Source organism: Bos javanicus, chromosome 8 (assembly GCF_032452875.1).
Source record: "Bos javanicus breed banteng chromosome 8, ARS-OSU_banteng_1.0, whole genome shotgun sequence".
NCBI classification, from domain to species: Eukaryota; Metazoa; Chordata; class Mammalia; order Artiodactyla; family Bovidae; genus Bos; species Bos javanicus.
In genome coordinates this window covers 38,810,564-38,828,983 of record NC_083875.1, presented here as the reverse complement: position 1 = coordinate 38,828,983, position 18,420 = coordinate 38,810,564, and the positions used below count along the sequence as shown (strand labels likewise).

General features: G+C 42.5%; 1 protein-coding gene across 2 annotated transcripts in view; it reads right to left on the bottom strand.

Annotated features, from left to right (window-relative positions):
* GLDC (glycine decarboxylase) overlaps nt 1-18,165 on the bottom strand; it is an 89,602-nt gene extending 71,437 nt beyond the window's left edge. For both annotated transcript variants that reach the window (XM_061425320.1, XM_061425321.1), the window contains exons 1-2: nt 17,911-18,165; nt 17,290-17,368 (exon numbers count right to left, since the gene is read on the bottom strand). In XM_061425320.1, the coding sequence (XP_061281304.1) occupies nt 17,290-17,368; nt 17,911-18,165 (334 nt within the window). The remainder of the gene's footprint in view (nt 1-17,289; nt 17,369-17,910) is intronic.
* Between the last annotated feature and the right edge of the window lie 255 nt (nt 18,166-18,420).

Here is an 18,420-nt window from a genome sequence, read left to right as displayed (position 1 = left end):
TGCAGCCTCCTGCCTCTTACAGCCTCCTACTTCCATTGTCCCGTCCTGCACATATGCCTTCACCACTCCCTATACTAACCAGGGATCCACTGCCACATCCTACATCAGTTCAGGGCCTCCAGATACATATCAGCACCACTCACAGTTGCCAACATCTTACACACCTGGATAAAACACCTGAAAAAATTTAGAGGCCAATTAGCATAAAAGAAGAGCAAAATAATTAATTATAGATAAGAATTAGAAGCATAAATATGTTCAAACTTGAGACATACAAGTTTTTAATCCTGTAACAGACATACTCTAATCACTACAGGATCAAACTTTCCAAGCTCCTGTGGGCTCTGCCCCCACCTAGCTTGGGGCTAATGTGAAGATAGCAGGCCCTCCAGGATCCACAGCTTCCGAATTTGTGGAGTTCAACCAAGATTCAAAAACATTCAGAAAAAAGACTTTTCAGAAAGTTCCAAAAAGCAAAATTTGATTTTGTCATGTGTTGGCAGCTATTTACATATCATTTACATCATATTTACAACTATTTAGATAGCATTCACATTGTACTTAAAGCTATTTATATACCATTTACATTGTATTAGGTATTATAAGTAATCTAGGGATGATTAAGTATATGGGGCGGTTGTATGTAGTTCAGTTCAGTTCAGTCTCTCAGTCATGTCCAACTCTGCTGACTGCATGGACCACAGCACACCAGTCTTTCCTGTCCAAAACAAACACCCAGAGCTTGCTCAAACCCATGTCCATTGAGTTGGTGATGATATCCAACCATTTCATCCTCTGTCATCCCCTTCACCTTGTGCCTTCAATCTTTTCCAGCATTAGGGGCTTTTCCAGTGAATCAGTTCTTTGCATTAGGTGGCCCAAATATTGGAGCTTCAGCTTTAGCGTCAGTCCTCCCAATGAATATCCAGGACTGATTTCCTTCAGGATTGACTGGTTTGATCTCCTTGCAGTCTAAGGGACTCTCAAGAGTCTTCTCCAACACCACAGTTCAAAAGGATCAATTCTTGGGCGCTCAGCTTTCTTTATAGTCCAACTCTCACATCCATACATGACTACTGGAAAAACCATAGCTTTGACTAGATGGACCTTTGTCAGCAAAGTAATGTCTCTGTTTCTTAATATGCTGTCTAGGTTTGTCATAGCTTTTCTACCAAGGAGAAAGTGTCTTTTGATTTCATGGCTGCAGTCACCATCTGCAGTGATTTTGGAGCCCAAGAAAATAAAGTCTCTCGCTGTTGGCACTGTTTCCCCATCTATTTGCCATGAAGTGATGGGACCGAGTGCCATGATCTTAGTTTTTTGAATGTTGAGTTTTAAGCCCAGCTTTTTCACTCTCTTCTTTCACTTTCATCAAGAGGCTCTTTAGTTCTTCTTCACTTTCTGCCATAAGGGTGGTATCATCTGTGTATCAGAGGTTATTGATATTTCTCCCAGAAATCTTGATTCCAGCTTGAGCTTCATCTAGCTCAGCATTTCACCTAATGTACTCTGCATTTAAGTTAAACAAGCAGGGAGACACTACACAGCCTTGATATACTCATCCCAATTTTGAACCAGTCCATTGTTCCATGTCCGGTTCTAACTGTTGCTTCTTGACCTGCATATAGATTTCTCAGGAGGCAGGTCAGGTGGTCCTGGATTTCCATCTCTAAGAATCTTCCAGTTTGTTGTGATCTACACAAAGGCTTTGGCATAGTCAATAAAGCAGAAATAGATGTTTTTTTGAACTCTCTTGCTTTTTAAATGATCCAACGGATGTTGGCAATTTGATCTTTGGTTCCTCTGCCTTTTCTAAATCCAGCTGGAACATCTGGAAGTTCGCGGTTCACATACTATTGAAGCCTGGCTTGGAGAATTTTGAGCATTACTTTGCTAGCATGTGAAATGAGTGCAATTGTGTGGTCATTTGAACATTCTTTGGCATTGCGTTTCTTTGGGATTAGAATGAAAACTGACTTTTTCCAGTCGTGTGGCCACTGTGGAGTTTTCCAAATTTGCTGGCATATTGAGAGCAGCACTTTAACAGCATGATATTTTAGAATTTGAAACAACTCAGCTGGAATTCCATCACCTCTAACTATCTTTGTTTGTAGTAATGCTTCCTAAGGCCCACTTGACTTCACATTCTAGGATGTCTGGCTCTACGTGAGTGATCACACCATTTTGGTTATCTGGGTCATGAAGATCTTTTTTGTGTAGTTCTTCTTTGCATTCTTGCCACCTGTTCTTAATATCTTCTGCTTCTGTTAGGTCCATACCATTTCTGTCCTTTATTGTGCCCGTCTGTGCATGAAATGTTCCCTTGGTATCTCTGATTTTCTTGAATAAATCTCTAGTCTTTCCCATTCTATTATTTGCCTCTATTTCTTTGCATTGATCCCTGAGAAAATTTTCTTCTCTCTCTTTGCTATTTACATTGTATTAGGTATTATAAGTAATCTAGGGATGCTTTACAGTATATGGGGAGGTTGTGTGTAGGCTATATGCAAATACTGCACCATTTTATATAAGGGACTTGAGCATCTAACAGTTTTGGTATCCGTTAGGGGTGGGAGGTGTGGTGGGCGGGGGCAGAAACCAATCCCTCCTGTATACTGAGGACAACTGTATTCTTGATTGGTCCTCATCATAGCCTGGTCTTGATGATCAATTTTACATTCTACTGGGAACACAGTGAGTTGATAGAATGATTAGTCTTTGTACATCGAGCTAATGGACACTGGTGAACCACCAAGAGTAGGGCAAGTACTTGGTCATGCTTCTGAAAGTTATATGGTCTGAGAAAACTATACCATTCACTCATCCGTTGCTCATCATGACCAGATAGAAGCCAAGACAGTCTGTGACTTGAGGAAGAGTTAAGCTGCCTCTTACTATGATAAAATCAATACCTCACCTAGAGATTAACATACTAAATCAGAAAGAGAAAGACAAATACTATAGGATACCACTTATATGTGTGGTTTAAAAAATGATACAACTGAACTTATTTACAGAAGAGAAATAGACTCACAGACACAGAAAACAAACTTTCAGTTACCAAAAGGAAAAGGGAAAGGAGGGATAAATTGGGAATTGGGGATTAATAGATATACACTCCTATATATAAAATAGATGAACAATAGGGACCTACTGTATAGCACAGGGAACTATATTCAGTGTCTTCTAATAATCTATAATGGAAAAGAATTCAGTAATATGTATTGATATATAATTGAATCACTTTACTGTATACATTGTAAATCAAATGTATTTCAATAAAAATCAATTTTATCTAAAAAATTTAGACCTCAGACTTTACCATTCACATTTAATAAAAAACACTTCCCAACACACAACTTAGTGAGTGTCTGAATTATTTCTAATGTTTGTTAGCTGGTCACCATTTCTCATACCTACTAATGAAATCTTACTTTGGTCCAATCAGCACAAGAGCCAACTCAGTGAGTGCATTTAGGATCCCAAGGTTTGAGTTAATATGTTAAGTGATGCCAAGATTCAACAGGCATGGAGAAAAGGGGAGAAAAAGGGAAAGTCCACTATCAGAGGTCTACTGCTGAACCTATCTGAAATGGAACACGGCAGAAACAGTCTCTAAGAGCAAGTTCGGGGTCATGATTGGTCTAAATAAAAGCCCCAATCCTAACCATGCAACATACCCCATTGTACTTCACAACAGATTACATACATTCCTTTCTTCCTTGGAAATGAATTCCTTTCTAGAGAAAATAGCGTGGGATGCTTCATTCCAAAGTGGCAGCTTTCTCCCCCCATATAGTAAGACAAGCAGTTTTAAAAGGCAGTTGTGTCATACAAATGCTGGACAGCACAGCCCAAGGAAAGCTGTGTGGACAAAGAGGAGAGGAAGCAAGATCAACTTCCCCCCAGAGTGAACCCCACAACAGCGCACATTCCTCACTCTTGTCCTTCCAACTTGACAAAAACAGCTTCCTCCTGTAAACAGGCCCAATTCCAGTAACCATATTCCTGAATGTGAAGGACAATGAAACAAACCAGGGAGGAAATGAGACAGAATGAGAAAGGGAATGTCCATTAAAAAACACATCAATGGATAAACAACAAGGTCTTACTGTTTAACATAGGGAACTATATTCAATAGCCTATAATAAACCATAATGGAAAATAATATGAAAAACAATATAATTCATACATATACACATATAAATGTATCTGAATTATTTTGCTGTACACCAGAAACTAACACAACTTTGTAAGCCAACTATACTCCAATAAAAAAATACAAAACTATGTAGAGACACCCTGATGCCTGCCTAGGGCCTCATAGAGCAGCCAGTCCTGTGCCTTCCCAGCCATGAAAGGCCTCAATCCTTCAGCGATCTGAACAGTAAGTTCTTTTCTTGCGGAATAAATGCCTGCTTCTGACCTTGTTTACTCCTCTACCTCAGCACATTGCATAATGCCCTGGTCCTACTGTACCAGGAACAGAGTTCAGTGACCTGGGTACTACTCCCCAAGAATCTGTAGGTGGGTCTCTCACTGTTCCTGCTTCTCAGAATTCAGAACGAATGCTTCCTCCTTCCATAATGCCACAAAAGAGCCTTTCCTTTGTCACTTGCACCTAAAATATCAAGGAGAACTTTGTACCAACCACTACTCCAAATATACTTTCTGATAGAAAATAAGCTGATTTAGCTGTTAAATTGCTAGGTCTAGGTTTTAATTTCCCACATATGTGAACTTTGACAAAAACTGGGAAAATGTTGAGCAGGTAGGCTATATGGGTCAAGATACCTGTTACACTCCAACACACACACACAAATGCAAATACATACAAATTATTCCCCATTCTTAACCCATTCCCCAAACACTCAATATGATGATTGTTTTTGCCACAATCATATGGGAAAATGCTTTCTTTTGCTTTTTAGACAATCTAAAACTAATATGCCTAAGTTATTACAGAGTATATATAATTTTACCATTTATATTAAAAAATTAATGTATATGCATATTATATGTTAACAGAATAGCTCTGATAAATGAGAAAGTTTCTTGCTTTTTCCTGTGTATGTTTTCACGCTTTTAAGTTCAAGACAATATGCCTGTGTTATTATTCAAAATTTGTAAATTAAAATGTTATGCACAGAACAAAATCCTCCTTGTGAAATAAACTGGTGAAGATACCTACAGTCCCCGCAGTGGCTGGCTGTCCTCAGAGCATTTTCCACGTAGCCCAGCAGCACCCAGAGTGGAGCAGCCACTCAACCAGCAAGAGCCATCCTCCCACGCCCTGTCCTTCATGTGCTTGGCAAGATGCTCAGAAAAGGACTCCAAGGAAATCAGCAGGACTGAAAACCAACAAACTCATATTTGAATTTGCCCAGAAAGGCCTTTTTCTGCCAGAGGCTACAGGGAAAAGTTGGGGCTAGAATGTGAGGACAGAGACTGACTTAGCATTTTTCTTGCCAACTTGTAGATCCCTGGATTCAAAGCTGCTCAGGAACCATGGCGTGGGGTCAGGGGCTCTCAATTCAACATAAACAAACCATGGATGATAGCATATATCAGGATTTTCTGATTTCCTAAGTGGAAGCCAGAATTTGCCCTCTAACTCCATCCCCATGTGCAGCCTTTCTCTAAGGTCACCTTTCTCCCTCCTCCATAAATAAGTGGGGTTAAGCCAGGCTTAACCCCACTTACTCAGCCCATAAACGCTACTCCCTCTTATCTGTCAAGTTTCTTTCCCTGGTGAAGAAATTGCCCAGCCACAGTCTGTTGAATCTTAGAATCTGTTCAGTCCAGGAAGGTAAACCAACCCATAAGCTCTGTATAATGCAGAATTTTGCATTGTTCAGTCGCTAAGTCGTGTCCAACTCTTTTGCGACTCCATGGACTGTAGCCTGCCAGGCTCCTCTGTCAATGGGATTTCCCAGGCAAGAATACTGGAGTGGGTTGCAGAAGGACATGGAAACTCTGCAAGATTGACAGGGGGGAGCCCATCCCACGTATCAGGACGTGGTCTGGGCAGCACCACACAGGCCTGATGCCCCACCCCCAATCCTGCCAGGCTCTTTCCCATCTCCTTGCTCAGCCAATTAACACCCAACCTCACCTAGCCCCTCATGACCTTCAGAAATTAGAACCCTCAGTCAGGTACTTCCAGCTTAGAGGAGCCAAGGCATGTCTAATCCACGTTTCTGATGGCTCTTTGTCCCTACAGTTCTACCTTCTCACCCAGGAGATACACAAAGAGTATAGGCATATGGAGAAATTTGTAATCCACCCCAGAATCTCACCAACTAAATTATAACCTCTTTGTGGGCAGGGGCATAATGGTTTGCTAGGCATATAGTAGGTGCTCAGAAAATGCAAGTGAATGAAAATGCACCTAAATCCCCACATATAATTAGCTCAATATTCACAATAAGTCATGCATTACAGAATCCACGAAGACAAATCAATGTGCAAATTGTTCTCACATCCCTAAAGGCACAAGCTTCAGAAAAACATTTCTAAATAGAAACTTGCAGCTATGAAGCAAGTTCTGTGAAATAATGCACTGAGTACAATAATTTCATATTTTCCAACATTTTCTTTCCTTATTGTTTAATCAGTTAGTATATTGGTGATATGGACATTGAGAATCCTTACAAAGTAAATCCCCAGTGTGCATTTTTATTAAAATACTGCACGTTTAACAAGTAAAACAAACCTCAGTAGTCAAAACCAGATCTAAGATTTCTAAAAGCAAAGCACAGTGTCATTTGGTGGGGGGAAAAGAGGATATAAGGAATAGAAGCCAGAGCACCTACCCTACGACAAGCAGCTCACAACCTCACTGTTGACCAGCCCCCTTAGGGCTCTGAGTTGACTCAGGTTAGCAGTCAGGCCCCCACTCTCATTCCCATAAGGTGGTAACTGACCTCCCACCCCAGTGTGCCTCACAGCTCCCAGCCTGTGCGGGCCTTGAAGTCCTTGGCCACTTGACTTCACCAATCCTCCACCTCAGCTAAACTCAGACATCCCATTTCTGTTTCTGCTCCCCTGTCACTAAATGATGTTGGGTGAGAGGACCCTCGCAAACTTTATAGATTCAAGGCATCAAATCTCGGCAGGAAACTTCCTTGGTGGTGCAATGGATAAGAAGCCACCTGCTAATGCAGGGGACAGGGGTTTCATCCCTGGTATCGGATGACCCTACATGCTGCAGAGGAACCAAGCCAGTGTGCCACAACTACTGAAGCCTGCATGCTCTAGGGCCCTCGAGCCACAACTAAGGAGCCCACGGGCTGCAACTACTGAAGCCCACGTGCCCTAGAGACAGCAAGCCGCAAATACTGAGCCTGCATGCTGCAGCTACTGAAGCCCATGTGCCTAGAGCCTGTGCTCCACAATGAGAAGCCCTCACAATGAGAAGCCCACGCACCACAACTAGAGTAGACCCCTCCCTCTGCAATTAGAGAAAGCCCATGACAGCAACTAAGACCCAACACAGTAAAAAAAAAAAAGAAACAACTTATAAAAAATCTCAGCAGGTTTTCCATGCAAGGTGATCTAGGTTCCTCACTACTCAGATGGTCACTTTCTCACTTTTCTATCACTCAGTCTCACCCTTTCTGTCTCTCACTCAGATCATTAGACAGGCAGTCCCTAAACTCCTCCCACTGCAGAGTGTCCTAATGTCATCAGGTAGACTTTCTTCTCTCTGATCCCTAAGAAAAGTTCAGAATTTGACACTAAGTCCACAAGGCCTGACTTAAGATTTATCCTTTGGCCTCTTGGATTACTTCATCTCAGGCTACTCTGCAATCCATCCTTTTCCATGCTTTATTTCCCCATGTCATGGCTTCTACTTTCTTCCCAATACTCCATCACTAGGAAATCTTGCTCACTCTCATGAATTCATTCAGAAGAGTCACTAAATCTGTAACTCCATTTCTAGTCTCTCTCTTGAGCTCTAGACTTGTATTTTCAACTACTGTTTCAGCTTCTTCAAATGCATATTCCACCAACACCTCAAATTCAATTCTGCTCAAACAAGACTCACAGTCTCGTCTTCCTCCAGGACCCTCCTCTTCTCCCTGTTCATGCTGTTAATATCACCATCACCCCAAGACACTCAGCCTAGAAACTGACCTGCAGTCCAACCTGCTGCCCCTCTGGGCCAACCACCATGTTTGTACCAAAGCATACTTCCCAGGCTACTCCCAGCCACTTACTAAGCCCAGTAGAACGAATGCAGGCCCACTTCTGTAAAGATATGGGACTCCTCTGGTGGATGACTTTGGCTCAAGGACTCCACGCAGACTGACCAAAATTTTTTAGATCTGTGTTGCAGTCTCCGATTCTTCTTACTCAATTCTCCTTTCATCCCTCTTCTCCACCTGAGTCAGACCTGCATCACAATCTAAAAGCTCCCCAGTCTTCCCCTGCTCCCACTTTTGCATATCTAATATCCTTGTAGCGACTGCTTCCTGGTAGACCTGAACTAACGCACATTTTAAATTTCACCTCTAACCTCTCCAATAAGCTCCCAGTTGGTCTCCTTGCCTGTATCTCAGAGGCACTCAGCCAAACACAATTTGAATGTATACTTCCTTCTGTCATAACTGTCAATGTCTCCCCATTATGTACAGGAAAACAAATCCTTTATCACAGCTTTGGGCCCACCATACCTTGCTTTCTATACGTCTCGGCAGCTAAATATTCTATACGTAGTTAACTCACCATACGTGTCCACACTTTCACCCTTCTGTTCATGCCATAACCTCAACCCAAGCATTCACCCTATTTGTAGAACTGAGGAGCTATTCAGTATCTGAACCTACAGTCAGGGATCATATCTTTATCACCCTTTACCTCCTGACTCTTGCATTCTCAGTGCCTAAGCAGTATCTTATTTTCTATTGAAGTTTCTCAATAAATGAGAAATGAAAGTAGATGGAGAGGGTCATAGATGTAGATCTGGGGACAGTAGCTTATAACCCAATGGTAACAAAGGGGACTAGGCTGGGAGATTTAGGGTATGAGCAAATGGCCCTATGTACTTTAACAGTCAAGAGTAATGCCATATTTAAAACATGGTATAATTGACTTCATTTTTATAGCACTGAATATTTTTTTAAAGTTAGGCAAGATTCATTATCATTTATAATACTAAGTATATGCTAACTTAGATGAATGTGGTAGTTTAAAAAATATGTTTGCAGAAGATTTTTAGGGCACTGAAAAACCCTTTATGCTAACTATAATGGTGGCTACATGTCAGTATACATTTGCTCAATTTCACAGAATGTACAACACCAAGAGGGAACCCTAACATGAACTATAGACTCTGGGTGATGATGATGTGTCTCTGTAGGTTCACTGGTTATAACAAATGTACCATTCTGGTGGAAGATGTTGACAATGGAGTCTCCGCATATGTGGAGGCAAGGGCTATACAGGACCTCTCTGTAATTTCTGCTCAATGTTGCTGTGAACCTAAAACTGCTCTGAAAAGGAATGTCTATTTTTAAAAATCATGTCTATAATCTTGTTTACACTTCTCCCTTCAAAAGGTGGAAACTAATTCCCCTTCCCTTGAATTTGGACCAATCTTAATGATTCACTCTAATGAACAGAATATGATATAAATGATACTATAGGACTTTCAAGACGAGATTATAAAAAGGATAGTTTCTGCCTGGCTTTCCTTCTCTCTTGAATCACTGGCTCTGCATGAATCCAGTTGCCATGCTGTGAAGACACTCACTCAAGCAGAATGTGGACTGAACTGTGTGAGGAGGCACCAGGGCCTCCCACTGACAGCCAGCACCAACTTGCCAGCCATGTGAATGAGCCATCTTGGAACTGGCTCCTATAGCTCTGGTTGAGCATCCACCAGTGTGGGACCACAACCTCATGAGTAACTCAGAGCCAAAACCCCCTGGTTTAGTTGCTTCTGGATTCCCAACCTCAGAATCTCTGAGGATAATAAATGTTTGTTGTTGTTTTAAGCCAGTGTTTTGTAGTAATTTCTTATAAAGCAAGAGATAAGAAATAGAGCAACTTTTCCAAAGAAGAGACAATACTTTAAAATATTGTTAAAGAATTTCATTTATATAAAATCTTTGATGATGCTGGATAAATTCCATGATCCTTTACCAAGATCAAGTGGGAAAAGCTGTTTTATATTTTAAGTTATTTGTCTCAATCACATGACCTATTTGGTGCCTCATCACCTTATGTCAGCATGTTTGTATCTTTGTATGTCAAAAAATAAGAAAGTCCTGTGAAAGGATTCCAATCCAAAATGGAATCTAAGGATATGAAAATGGAGAATCTCATACCTGCTCCCTCGGAAGAATGGAACTTGAGAACTGAGAGACTGATTTCCTGTAAATACCCGATTTCTAGAAGGCTGGGACTTATCTTCAGACCAATGAACATCCACCAAAAATCTCTCCATAATCAAGCCAACAAACTTACTGTCTGGGTTCCAGCTGGATGGCCCTCTCTTTGTGCTCCCTGCCCATAAACACAACCTGCCCTAGACCTTCAACTAACTTTGCAGCTTCTATAGCATGTGTCTCCCAAACTGTAATTCCTCTGCTACTTCCAAATAAACTCAAATTTCTGGTAATTTGAGCTTTCTGACCTCTTTATTTAGGTTCTTTATTCAATTTACCTCTTTATTTAGGTTGATAGTCCAAAACATGTTAATGCTTAAAATGATACTTTACAAAGAGTGAGATTTCTCACTTGGTGTTCTAATTTCAAAAGGAAGGGAAAAACACTGATTATAATTTATTGTAGAATTCATCTTTTAAATATTTTCACTTTTTCACTTCTATTGGACACACCACCACATACATATTTGTCTGACATTATCTGATATAATAAAAAGTATCACTAGTCTTTGTGTTTGGTATTTCCTGAGTGACAGGAGTATCTTGTGTTATTCATAACAAGCCCTTCTGAGCATACCTGAGTATCTGCTAATAGATGAGGTTCAGTTCAGTTCAGTCTCTCAGTTGTGTATGACTTTTTGCGACCACATGGACCGCAGCACGCCAGGCTTCCCAGTCCATCACCAACACCCAGAGCTTGTTAAAACTCATGTCCATCGAGTTGGTGATGCCATCCAACCATCTCATCATCTGTCGTCCCCTTCTCCTCCCACCTTCAATCTTTCCCAGCATCAGAGTCTTTTCAAATGAGTCAGTTCTTCACATCAGGTGGCCAAAGTATTGGAGTTTCAGCTTCACTATCAGTCTTTCCAATGAACATCCAGGACTGATTTCCTTTAGGATGGACTGGTTGGATCTCCTTGCAGTCCAAGGGACTCTCAAGAGTCTTCTCTAACACCACAGTTCAAAAACATCAATTCTTCGGCGCTCAGCTTTCTTTAGAGTCCAATTCTCACATCCATACATGACTACTGGAAAAACCAAAGCTTTGACTAGATGGACCTTGGTTGGCAAAGAAATATCTCTGCTTTTTAATACGCTATCTAGGTTGGTCACAGCTTTTCTTCCAAGGAACAAACATCTTTTAATTTCATGGCTGCAGTCACCATCTGCAGTGATTTTGGAGCCCCAAAAGTAAAGTCTCTCACTGTTTCCATTGTTTCCCCATCTATTTGCCATGAAGTGATGGCACTGGATGCCATGATCTTAGTTTTGTGAATGTTGAGCTTTAAGCCAACTTTTTACTCTCCTCTTTTACTTTCATGAAGAGGCTCTTTAGTTCTTCACTTTCTGCTATAAGGGTGGTGTCATAGATGAGGGTGGGGTCCCTAAGTAGCCTCAGGATGGGACTGGTCAGCAGAAAGGCCAAGTGATTAGAAAGGTGGAACTCTCCGGGCCACCCATTGACCTCTAGAAGTAGGAAGGGCAGAGGGCTGAAGAGTAAGCTCTATAAAAACAACAGATTTGATGAGCTTCTAGAATGGCTATTACATTCCTGTGTTGGGAAAGGGATGCACCCCAGACCCATGGGGACTAAAGCTCCTGTGCTTGGGACCCTTTCAGACCCCACCCTATGTTGTTGCAGTTTAGTCTCTAAGTTATGTCCAACCCCACGGACTGCAGCATGCTAGGCTTCCCTGTCCTTCACTCTGTCCTGGAGTTTGCTCAAATTCATGTTCATTGAACTGGTGATGCTATCTAACCATCTCAGCCACCCCCTGCTCCTCTTGTCTATCCTATCTATCTCTTCATTTAGGTGTTCACCTGTATCCCTTATAACATCCTTTTAATAAACTGGTAAACATAAGGAAACATTTCTGTGTATTGCGTGAGCCACTCTAGCAAATTAATTGAACCAGAGGAAGGGATCCAACTCATAGCTCATTAGTCAGTGCTGCAGTGGTAAAGAATCTGCCTGTCAATGCAGGAGACGCAAGAGACTCATTCAATCCCTGGGTTGGGAAGATCCCCTGGAGGAGGAAATGGTGACCTGCTCCAATATTCTTGCCTGGAAAATTCCATGAACAGAGGAGCCTGGTGAGCTACAGTTGATGGGGTTGCAAAGAGGTGGACATAACTGAGGGACTGAGCACAACAGGTCAGAAGCACAGGTGACAGTCCTGACTTGTGATTGACATCTGAAGTGGGGGCAGTCATGGGGAGTTAATATGTGAAGTCTGATGCTGTATGCAGGTAGATAGTGTCAGAAGTGATTTAAATTGTAGGATGTCCCCTGAGAATTGAAATACTGCTTTGTGGTGTTGAAAAACATCCCAGAATCCCCCAAATCATCAGTGTAATTATTCTGTTAAGATGCCATCAAAGATGAGACTATAATAATACTCAAATATTCTGTAATCATGCCTAGCACATTGAATTTTGCCATCTTATTTTTCTCACTGAAGGTACTGCTTTTTTGAGTTTTCTCCTTCTTATAATTACATATTTACACACACACATAAAATACATAGTCAATATAAAGATATTATCATTGTTTCTGTAGATATAGGAGATATCTATAAAAGATATATTTCAACTTTTTACACTGCTTTCAGAAATCCCAGTTTTTCTATTTAATTTCACATCATTCCTGTACATTTACAGCATTTTATTCATAGTTCTTATGACATCTTGGACATTTTAACTTTTGAACTCAAGTCACAGTAAGACATAAGCCCACTGAAGATAGTGATTATGTTTATTCATACATTTATCCTTGCAATGCCCTGCCAATAGTAAATGGTCATAAACACTTACAAATTAGGCAATAGGTTGACTGTACAAGCTTTCAGTCAGATCAGTAGGGGTCTGCCCCATAAGAATTAATGACAAAAATATAAGGGCAACAGACTACTATGAGAGTCTAAACATACAAACAGACAATGGCCAGACCATATATAACTATAACATTTTCACCTACCACTTGCAGCAACCTGCTCAGGAAACCAACCCCCTAATCCACAATAAACCACCCTTGAGCCAGCTTGCTACAGACTAGACTTGCAGAAAGCTGTCTTTTGCTATCTCCAGCGACAATGGCAGAAAATAAACAATAACTTCTCTAGCAATCAGCCCAAAAGAGCCAGGATTTGATTAATAACTGACAACTACACTAATCTTGGTGCCTGCTTCCAATCTAGAACCAACCAGACAAAGCTGAACAAACAGACTTAAGCAATCACAGGGAAAATCCTGCTTTAGATGGAAGACTTGCTTTTGTTGGCCTACCTACATCTTGTTCAGGCCACCAGGGTGCCCCTGAAGGCCTTCCTACTCCTCTGTAAAACAAAAGGCTGACTTCTATAGCAAGTTCAGAATAAACAGCCTTTGCTTTTCTCATTTGGCTGGTCTTTGTTTATTTCCACAGTTGTATAAGAATTCATTGGAATTATCCTAAAGATGAAATAATAATTTGTATATGCTGGGATCTCAAGAAGCCAGAAATGGCCAAAGGAGAGATTTGTCACAGACTGCAGGCTGTACCTGACAACAGACTTAATCCAGCTGAAAGATAACTGATGTCCACAGCCAGGAGAACAGATGCCCTGCCAGTGTCCTTGGGGTCAGTTCAGAAGAGTGGGTCACCTGGGTGACAGAGTTGCCACCTGCAGCTGCATTGCACAACACTGCACCCTTTGCTCACTGCAAAATCACTCTAAACAATATTGCTTGGAACATTAGGTTGTCACAAGTCCATCAAAAGTCTCATTCTGACAACTCAGCTGCCCAGTTCGGGTCGAATAACTTGAACATCTAAGGGTTTAGTGTCTCCTCTCTCTTCCTAATAAGCATGCTCATAATAAGCAATGTGCAATTTTCTGTAAACTTGAAACCCTGCTGCTTCTGTGAAGTTATGGGCTACTTCAGTCTGGTTCACTTGATATGACTTCACTGAAAATACTACACAGAGAAACATATCATAGCTGAAAGTGAGTGGTGTGATTCATAAAGTATTTTAAGTTTTGTATTAATTGCAAAATAAATACATAGTTACTGTAGAAAATCTAGAAAAAACAGGAATAAAAAGAAATCTAAAATCATTCATAATGGCACCATCTGGAGAAACGAATGTTTCCATTGACATAAATCCTAGTTTTTTTCCTTTGTGTATGCCAGTGGAGGGTGGGGTTCACTTGAATGGGATGAACAAGTAGCTTTGTTCGTTTCTCTAAAGTATGGCTTACTGTGAAGATCAAGACTGAGATCAAGGCATTCTTTCAAGGCACTTCCTTACATGTCCAAGGGCGGAGGGGAGCCTCCTGCATGACAGCCGAACCATCCATGCTTCCCTGACTCTGTCAGCCCACTCTGTCCTGTACAATCTGTTCCCTCTGGCTACAGCAGTCTCCCCTGGCCTCATCCAACAGAGCATTACTACTCATCCTTCAACACCCAGCTCTGACCCTGCACCTCTGTTACCCCTTCCCTCGCCCTGGCAGTGGGCCTGAGTGTTCTCAGACCTGGACTCTCAGCCTACTGTGGCATTTCCACTAGGGTAGCTGGTGGAGTGTTTCCAGTGTGTTGGGCTTGTGCACACCTGTAAACTGGATACTGAGGAAGAGTCAGGACAAGGATTTTCTACTTTAGGGGACAATGAAGAGAACTGGAGTGTGAACAGGGCCTGCACTGTATGGGTTGAATTCTGCCTCCACTGCTTACCAGTGGTGACCTTGGGCATGATTCTTACTCTCTGTATGCCATGGTTTTTGTATTTATTTTGGGCCACGCCACACACATGTGGGATCCTAGTTCCCTGACCAGAGATCCCTGCATTGGAAGTGCAGAGTCTTAACCATTGGACCACTAGGGAAGGACTGGTATGTTCATTTTAAGTCAGAGTTGATAATGATAGTTACCTCATAGGGTTGTAATAAGGATTAAATTAATATATGAAAAACATTTTAAAAAGAGCCCAGTACATGCTAAGTACTACATAATGGTTTGAGATCATAAAGTTATGAATAAGAACCCAAGTATCTCCACACTGCTTACAGCTCTCACAATCCTCTTTTACTCAGCAATGAGGAATTTAAGACATGTACTAGCTCTTAGTTTTCTCTCTACTCAGTGAACATATATTTGGTCTAGGATTCCTCTGATTATGGTAGAACACAGGCACTCAGCTTGTGTGTGAAACCAGGTTTGGATCACGATGCTCCACGAGTAAATGAAAACGCTTCTACTAGAGGTTACCTGCACCAATTTGCCCTCCCCACGTGGAACACATTCAGTAACCATTGCAGAGTAAAACACTGATGCCTTTCTGGTGCATTCTGAACCCCCATCCTCCCTATCCCCACTCCCAGCTCACTTCCAAGAAGCAAGCTTTGTTGGAGAGCCAATCTACTTCAGGGCAAGGGAGACTCCTGCCAGTGCAATATTTTCTGAGTCACTTCAGTCTAACCAGATGGAAACAGCCCCAAACTTCACAGAAGCTGGGTTTAAAGTTTACACATAAATTATAAATTACTTATCAGAAGTCTGCTTCCAAAGGAAGGGGGAGAAATGGAATCTCCCAAGGTTCAAATTATTCAGCTGGAAACAAACAGTGACACTACAAGAGGCTAGATAACTTGGACATGGTTCCTAGACTCTGATGCTCTCAAAGAACATTTTAGAGTATATAGTAAAAGGGCTGACCTAAACATTTTGTGACTTTGAAAGACTCAGGAAGAAATTTATTTGTTAAAATACTCACTGATGACTTGCTTTAAAAACATATAACTATACTACACATCCAATGAATCAGGATTCTGATTTCCTAAAGTTGAAATAGATAAGGCTTCCAGCCATCCCCAGGTATCAATCAGTTCAAGCGGACAAAAAGTTCATATTTTCTTCTATGAACAAGGTCCCTTCCATCAGGGGAAATGGTTCAGATTTGAAACCAATAAAGGGAGCAGCCCTCAGCACAGCCTGAATTATAGCATTAGTCAGCTGGGGGCTGGACCTGCTTTATAACTCAAGTTGTATACTTGAAAACAAAATAAAGCCTACTTTCCACATATCTTTTCTGTCCCCAGACCTAAAGCAAACCAATTGTCTTCTCTTCCCTTGACCTCAGAAGGTCATATGTCTCAGAAGACATAGCATTATTATGATTCAAAACCAGGAGAATACTTTCCTGTTTATTAAAAAAAAAAAAATTTCAGCTCTGCCTCCCCACTTGAATTTTGTGTGTGTTGTGTGAATTCTTGCTCAGTCATAGATGTCAAATAATCTTGAGACCATTAAAATATTTTAAAATATAAAATAAAATTCTAAGAGAGTCTATGGGTAAATTAAGATTTCTTAAAAATCATTCAGACTTTAAATGGTGCCCTTCAGTGGGTATAAATAATAAAATTTGGATCTGAGATGGAACAATTGGAAGCTACTGTGATGTAAATAACCTTGGGGTAGGAGGCCAGATGTCTGGGTCTCCCATTTTTGTCACTCTCCTATTTCAAGACTGTAGGCAGTCTTTTCTCCCTTCTGAGTACCCCGATCTGCAGAGAAGTGGGGACATCTTCCAAGCCAAAGGATGGGAGAATCATACCTGGACAGGTGCCTGGCGAGTTGGGAATCCTCCGCACTTGCTGGTGCATTGCCTTCCCCACCCCGACCCTTGCCCCTGCCCCAGGAAGTTTGCTGGCTCCTTGAGGAGCGCTGAGACAGAGAACTATTCCAGGGAGCCGAATATATTGCACCCTCTCCCGCCCCGTGCGGTAGGTACCCAGCGCTGTTTTAGCTTAATAAACATTCTCCCTCCTGAGCAATCCTGACCCACAGATGGACTTTCAGAGACCACAGAAAACAAACAGGCCAGAGCAAATGGAGTCTCCCGGTTACTTACAGACAGGGTCATCCATTTTCAAGGGTCTCTTCAGGCGGATGCTGGCAGGGATGGTCTTCTCGATCAGTTCATCAACGCTCTAAAATTAAAATTCAAGCTCGTGAACACTGAAGGCAGAGGAAAGAGCTTCTGAGCTAAAAGTCACCTCTGTATTTTGCATATACAAAGGCTTGTGGGGACTTCACTTAAATGGTCTAATTTTTAAAAAGAGTTTCTTCTTAAAAAGGACAACTTTAACAAACCAAAAATCACTCGGAGCGGGGTAAAATAATTAGGGTAGTAATTCGGCCACTCTGGCTTGGATTTCAGTGGGCAATCGGAGATAATTGGATAAATCGGGAGGTCCTTCTCTTGCGAAGTTAGAGCTCATCAGCAGGGCCTAACTAGGTTGTAAAATACACGATTTCGAGGCGCGAAGAGCTGGTGGAGGAGAAAGTAATCTGGTGGGAGAAGTCTGGGGAACGCGGACTGAGCACGCGCGCTGTCTTCCACACCAGAGCCCCGGACCAGGGTGCAGGTCCCAAGCGAAGCGAAGCGGGGCTCCGGGTGGGGGCCAGGAGGCCGTGAGGGCAGAAGGCGGGGCGGGGGTGAGGCCCGGCAGAGCCGGGTTGGGGTCCTTACCGCCAGCCCCAGGGCCTGTAGCATCTCCTTCTGGTCTTTGTCCCCGGGGCCGATATGTCTCCGAGCGAAGTCGTCGTGTCTGGGGAGGAGGCGCTCGAGGAGGCGCGAGGCCCCGGCCCCGCCGCTATCCCCGCCGCCGCTACTTCTGTCACGGCCCCTCGGCGCCCACCGGGGGCCAGCTCCTCCAGCCAGGCGGCGGCCGCCCCCGACTCCGCAACCCAGACGCAGCCCCCAGGCCCTGGCGCACGTCTGCATGGTGGTCGTCACCGTCCCCTGCCTGGGCCCGCGAGGCTCAGCCGGGCTTTCTGCTCTTTTTCTGGTCGTAGTCCCCTGGGTGGCGGCTGCTCCCAGGTGTCTGGAGCCCCTTCCCGAAGGATGACCGAAGGGACAGATGGATGTTCAGAGGCAATGAATGGGTGCCGCGCCGATTCCGGACAGGCGCGCAAACTTGTTACTCCTCTCGAAGCACCTGCTTCGCACACTTTAAGCGTCGTTCTGGGGGTGGGCAGT